The sequence below is a fragment of the Engraulis encrasicolus genome, chromosome 12, assembly GCF_034702125.1.
Source record: "Engraulis encrasicolus isolate BLACKSEA-1 chromosome 12, IST_EnEncr_1.0, whole genome shotgun sequence".
In the NCBI taxonomy this organism is placed as follows: Eukaryota; Metazoa; Chordata; class Actinopteri; order Clupeiformes; family Engraulidae; genus Engraulis; species Engraulis encrasicolus.
In genome coordinates this window covers 36,694,986-36,702,485 of record NC_085868.1, presented here as the reverse complement: position 1 = coordinate 36,702,485, position 7,500 = coordinate 36,694,986, and the positions used below count along the sequence as shown (strand labels likewise).

Below are 7,500 nucleotides of genomic sequence, written 5' to 3'. Positions count from 1 at the left end.
TTTTAAAGGTAGGCCTATAACAAAGTAAAGCACTTTCAATTTTTAAAATATCACAGGTGAGACAGAGAAGGGTTGTGGGAGGATGTAGTGAATGCAGGAGGAGTTGTCAATTGTACAGTATGCCTATTTGCAACACCTACGCAGTGTTGTCAGTATAGCGAGGCTATGGTGACGAGTTGAACGGTTTGTTAATTGGGTGGAAAACGCTTGCTTTCACGTGAAGTTAAACTTTTACAAGGCAGTTGAAGTGCCACAGTGACTGCTTAGTCAATGCATAGTTCATTCACCACTGGAAAGTTGAGTGCCTGACTGCTGCTTCATTTCATTTCAAGAAAGTGCACACTAGTGAACATAATAGCACAGTGAATGGGGAAGTGTTTTCTTTCTAATTACAGTTATGAAGTTGGGATGTATTCATGATGTGAAGTTAGAGTTATCCTTATTGTCCAATGTGACCTGAGTGAACCTCATTGATGTTCTCCAATGGCTTGCTTTGTTCCCTCTGACATGTATGCATATACAGTATACGGTATATGTCTGGACGAGACGCCAGGTCAAAACGCTGGTCTTGTGCTTTTCTAAATAAGCATCCACGTCTAAGTTGCTTTGTATTGTATTGGTGACCCTCCATCCTTACTTGAACTTCTTACTTGAAGTCCTTCCCATTCCCACACTGGATTGTGAGGTACTGAAGCATGGAGGATACACGTATATTTGAAGGCTTTATTTTCAAAACGGTCTCCATTTTTTGACTTTTACATTTTATTATTGAAAATGGCTGTTCAGAGGGCCTATCACCTATGTGTGAATTCTTACCATTCAAATATTTTGAGAACATACTTTTTAACCTATATAAAATGCATTTTGCAATGCAATTCAATGGAATGCCCAATACAAAAGGTCAATTTCCCAACATTCTACAAAATGGAGATACACCGTTTTGCAAATAAACCCTTCATTTCTTTACCTGTTTGACATGAACAAATGCAGGGGTCCCATCATACCTGTGAATTCTTTTATGAACCGATTTATGGAGTTATGTTGACTTTCGACCTCAGGATTTCTCGTTTTCATGCATAGTCCCTCCTCTCTGCACCCCCTCTTCCCCTCCTCTGTGACTGCCCTATGGGTCCTGACCCCCAGTTTGGGAACCACTGAACTAATGTACTGTATCAGAGATTCTAGGGCAGTCATGGGTGAGCGGTTAGGGCGCCAGACTTGCATCCCAGAGGTTGCCGGTTCGACTCCCGACCCGCCAGGTTGGTGGGGGGAGTAATCAACCAGTTCTCTCCCCCATCCTCCTCCATGACTGAGGTACCCTGAGCATGGTACCGTCCCACCGCACTGCTCCCCATGGGGCGCCACTGAGGGCTGCCCCCTTGCACGGGTGAGGCATAAATGCAATTTCGTTGTGTGCAGTGTGCAGTGTTCACTTGTGTGCTGTGGAGTGCTGTGTCACAATGACAATGGGAGTTGGAGTTTCCCAATGGGCTTTCTTTTTCACTTTTTTCTTATATAGAGATATGCCAACATAATAGGATTCTATGGGCACCTAACGTGACCAAGTTCCGGTCTGCCTAAAGGGGCGGGTCATAATGCTCCTAGAATGAATAGAACAGTCCTTAGGTCTGCCTAAGGGGTCTTACACACTAGGGCGGTAAAGCGTCGTGGAACGGCCGTGATTTTTACCGGCGTCGGTGAAAATACATTGAAACATATCTGTCCTTACACACCAACCGGCGGTAGTCGGGCGTCCCGTGCTGCGTTGCATTTGGAAAATAGAACTTGAGCGAATTTTTCACGCCGGTGACTGGCGGTGTCTCATTCAAATTAATGGCAAAGTAGCACGCTAGCTTTGGCTTTGGGGGGTTTTTGAACAGGACTAGCCGTGCATGCCGACGCTGTCAGTGTGAAAGGCAGAGAAAAACACACCGGCTGAAACTAAGCAGAAAGAGCAGAAAGACCACGTTCCTCCCACGACCGTTCCGTTCGGCTTTGGTAGGGCCTATGTTTGACACCTAAAGGGGGATTTCCCCCCCCTCCCCCTTGCGACAGTAGAACCCGGAAACAATGGGCCAGCGGAACCTCTCTCTCATCTACTCTCTCTGACTGTATGTTCCTGTGTTGTGTTCTGCAGATCTGTTGGCCGTTCCTAAGCACCCGTACGCTGCGATGGAGAATTGGGGCCTGAACGTGTTTGTGGAGCAGAAGATCCTGCTGGACCCGGAGATCTCCTCCTTCTCCTACCAGATGGACCTCACCATGGTGGTGGTGCATGAGATATGCCACCAGGTAGGAACCCTGGGCACACACACATGGTGCTTACATGCACATGTATGCACACACACACACAGCCACACACACACAGCCACACACACACACACACACACACTCACTCACTCACTCACTCACTCACTCACTCACTCACTCACTCACTCACTCATTCACACACACTCACACACTCACACACACACACACACACACACACACACACATACACACACACACACACACACACACACACACACACACACACACACACACACACACACACACACACACACACACACACACACACACACACACACACACATGCTGGGCACATGGTGTACACACACACACACACACACACACACACACACACACACACACACACACACACACACACACACACACACACACACACACACACACACACACACACACACACACACACACACACACAGAACGTGTACACACACTGGATACCATGGGGGATCTGACCTCTGCACCTCAACACACATTCTAGCATGGCACTGAGTAAACATATACACATTAACATAAGTACAGAAATGCACGAACGCACACACGCATGCAAGCACGGACGCACACAAGTATGCACGCACGGATGCACACATGCATGCACACACACGCACACACACGCGCGCGCGCACACACACACACACACACACACACACACACACACACACACACACACACACACACACACACACACACACACACACACACACACACACACACACACACACACACACACACACCCCACTGGAAATATTCTTGCTAAGAGCATCATTAAAAACACATTAATAAGCATCTGCCCTTCAAGGCAATTTAAGTAGTAGTAATTAAACAGGGTTGATGCCCCCTCAATTTGCTATGGCATGAGCAGGAATCTTATAAAGGGAGAGAGAGAGAGAGAGAGAGAGAGAGAGAGAGAGAGAGAGAGAGAGAGAGAGAGAGAGAGAGAGAGAGAGAGAGAGAGAGACAGACAGACAGACAGACAGACAGACAGACAGACAGACAGACAGACAGACAGAAAGGCAGAGAGGCAGACAGACAGAAAGGCAGACAGAAAGGCAGACAGAAAGGCAGACAGAGAGCAATACAGGAGAGATGGAAAGTAAGACATTGAGAGACACATATTTCGATTGATCTACATAAACTATGACAGAGAGCAGCTGATGCCCATGATGACACAGTGCTGTTGTCAGCATTCTCTCGCCATCCTCCAGCTCCATACTACCATCCCACTACACCGTATACTACATACTGAACGCTATCTTATAGCCAAATCATGCAACTCTACTATTTTAGCCTATATCAACCCGTTTGATGTTGCAGACCCCAGCCACCCCCCCCTCGCCCCTCCATACATTGACTTAATGCGTCCCGGCCCATTCATTTGATGAAGGAATCGGACGAAATTGCAAGCCTGCTATATGCGCACACCCATCCATTTGATGTAGAAATGAGCACCACCACACTGGGGCTCCTGCGATACAGTATACACTGTATCTCGGCCTAATCATTTGATGTACGATTCGGCTACTCGGCAACTTTGCTCTTGAGTATGCCCGACATCATCCGTTTGATGAAAAGCACCAGGCCCATACTGTGGCGGCTCTGTGCTTGGTTATTAACTTGTATTTTTAATCTAATTCATTTGGTGAAGGAATGAGCTCCACATGGTTATTCTGCTATACTTTACAGGAAAGAACATTCATTTGATGTTTAGTAGGAATCATCTTAGGCGTGTGGTGTGTGTGTGCGTGTGTGTGTGTGTGCGTGCGTGCGTGTGTGTGCGTGCGTGCGTGCGTGCGTGCGTGCGTGCGTGCGTGCGTGTGTGTGTGCGTGCGTGCGTGCGTGTGTGTGTGTTCTAGAGCTACAGAGGGCTGCAGATATCCTTTGATCTGGCCAGACTTTAGTGGAACTCATTCTGATTTGGAGTGTGCTGGAGACAAGCACACACACACACACACACACACACACACACACACACACACACACACACACACACACACACACACACACACACACACACACACACACACACACACACACACACACACACACACACACATGCATGCACGCATGTTGCACGCGTACACACACATACACACACAAGCCCACAGACACATGCGCGAGCACACACACACACACACACACACACACACACACACACACACACACACACACACACGCGCACAAACGCACACACACACACACAAGCACACATGCACACACACACACACGCACGCACACACACACACAAACACACACACACTCACAGCAGGCCAACTGTAACACAGTGATCTAGTTTACGCTGCTGTAAATACCAGCGTCGGCTAGACGTACAATCTGTACACTCCACGCTGTAAACAGACGACTAGCTAAAATAAGACACCACGCGGTCAAAATAGCTCAATCCATTCACAGTGTTGTGCTCAGGGACGGATTATGACTCCAAGAGCCCCTGGGCCAGGCGGGAAGAAAGCCCCCCCCCCCAAAATCCATGGTTCTTGCTTACAAGAACAAAGTGCCTACAAAATGGATCAGGGTTCCAGGCCAGACGTGAGAATCTATGTTGTTGTTAAACGTGCGATTTTAACGCAATATGAGAATAAATATATAGAGGCTTGGGCTTCAGGGCCCCCTTGACTCTTGGGCCCTTGGACCAGGGCCCGGTAGGCCCTTGCAGTAATCTGTCCCTGGTTGTGCTGGTGGAGACGCAGCAGAGTCATGCAGATGGATTTTTCACTCTAATCACGCCTGTGGGAGTGACCTTCTGGTAAGAGGTGCAGTTAATATTTTAAGACCTTCTTAAGTATGTAGTTATGGTAGTGTCCTGCCAATGGTAGTTCAAAGCTGATCGGAAAAGTTTTTTTTGAAAAATCTCTCGTCCTACGTTCACGCTCCTCTCTCCTCGCTCAGTACAGTAACTTTTCCGCTCTAATATTTTTACTCTCCTTTTTTCTTCTACTTTTTTTTCTCTCCTTCCCCATCACGGCCCTTATCCAGTCCAAGTGCAAGTGTTCAGACAAAATCTTGAGTCTCTCATTGATCGACCTTGCGAAGTGATTGATGGCTGCACTAGTGGGACCATCAGATTATCGCTCCCCTCCTTTAAAAAACCCCGAAAAACTTCCATTACACTTTCAGTCAACTGCTCTTTTTTTACAGTAGGTCTACATTCTCCCTCTCTCTCTCTCTCTCTCTCTCCCCCTCTCTCTCTCTCTCTCTCTCTCTCTCTCTCTCTCTCTCTCTCTCTCTCTCTCTCTCTTTCTCTCTCACTCAACACACACACAACGCACACAAACACACACACCACACTCACACACACACACACAATCACACACAGACACACCACACACACAACACACACACACACCACACACAAACACACACACACACACACACACAAACGCGCACACACACACACACACACACACACACACACACACACACACACACACACACACACACACACACACACACACACACACACACACACACACACACACACACACACACACACACAGAGTAGGGCTGCTTGATTATGAGATAAAAACCGTAAAATCAATATCACGATAATTTCAATCAATATTGATATCATGATTTTTTTTAGACTGTATTTCTTTTAAAGACAAATAATTGCGCTAAACAATTCATAACCTTCCCTCCCTTCAGCAGGTTGAGTGGAGGGCCATAGAGAAACATACAGTGGTGTTCTGCATGAGTGTTGGGTAGGAAGTCTGCTCTGTGTTCGTAACGGTTCAAGTGGAGGGGAATGTATTGCACTTAGCATGACCTACACACACACACACACGCATGCACACACACACACACTCACACACACACACACACACACAGACACACACAGACACACACAGACACACAGACACAGACACACAGACACACACACACACACACACACACACACACACACACACACACACACACACACACACACACACACACACACACACACACACACACACACAGACACTCATGAAACACACACGTCTGAACTCCATATCCCCTGTCCCAGCAGTATGATGTTTACTGGTCTGGATGGTTCTGGGCTAGATGAAGAAGACATCAGCAGTGAGCGCCGCCATCTTTGCCGCCTCGTAAAAACATGCGCCATTAAAGATTTAACTCGGCAGATTTACGGGGGCTGGATCGTATTTATGGGCGTCTGCTGCGCTCGCATCTGATCGAAAGCTTTATCTGTGGGCCTCACACAGGCACACGTACACCACCGCTACCACACAGACATACACAGACACAGGCAGACACACACGCAGACACACACGCATGTGTGCGCACACTCATACGTGCACACACACACACACACACACACGCACACGCACACACGAACACACGCACACACGAACACACAGACTTAAAGAGAGACAGCAAGATGGACGTACAGTACGTATGTACACACACACGCACATGCACACACTCACACGCATGCACGCAGGCACGCACGCACGCACGCACGCACGCACGCACGCACACACACACACAATAACACCAGGAAGGGAACAGGACGCTCTCGCTCATATGATTGGACATCAGGAGGGTCAACACGACATGGGCCTCAGAGGACAAGACAGAGGGCGAGAGAGAGAGAGAGAGAGAGAGAGAGAGAGAGAGATGGAGAGAGAGAGACAGACAGACAGACAGACAGACAGACAGACAGACAGACAGACAGACAGACAGAAAGGCAGACAGAGAGCTGTATGAGCCATTCTTGGGTTTTGTTTTGGCATTTTCTTTCAGTTGGTTTGTTGATATGTTTTTGGAGTCTGAGTCTGGGTCAACAGATGCCTTTTGGGCTCAGACGTCACGTCAGGTGGTAAAGCAGCAGCTAATGCCTGTAAATGAGTTAGTAATTGGTAATTAATGTACTGCAATGAATATGCTTCTTAGATAATCTACTAAAACAAAGGAAAAACTCATTTAATCCATATTTTAACAGTGGTTGCACCACCTTGACATGTGCTACTGCTAAAACGTCATTGACACGTCTGTGTATGTTTGCCCAGGTGAAAAACCCATATACTTAAAGTGTACTTTTTTTGACCGTACTTAGTACAAAGTGTACTATTTTCGGCGATTTAAAGTGCGCTTCATTGCACTATTAGTGCGCTGAAGCACTACTAAAGCAGTACTTCAGCACACTTGCAGCACACTGAGGATGCTAAATTGGCA

At 47.4% G+C, this 7,500-nt stretch overlaps 1 protein-coding gene across 1 annotated transcript in view; it reads left to right on the top strand.

Moving 5' to 3' along the window:
- Positions 1-7,500, top strand: part of LOC134459533 (thyrotropin-releasing hormone-degrading ectoenzyme-like) — a 255,190-nt gene that overhangs the window by 135,203 nt on the left and 112,487 nt on the right. Inside the window, exon 4 of the mRNA XM_063211895.1 lies at positions 2,138-2,292. Within this exon, the coding sequence (XP_063067965.1) occupies positions 2,138-2,292 (155 nt within the window). The remainder of the gene's footprint in view (positions 1-2,137; positions 2,293-7,500) is intronic.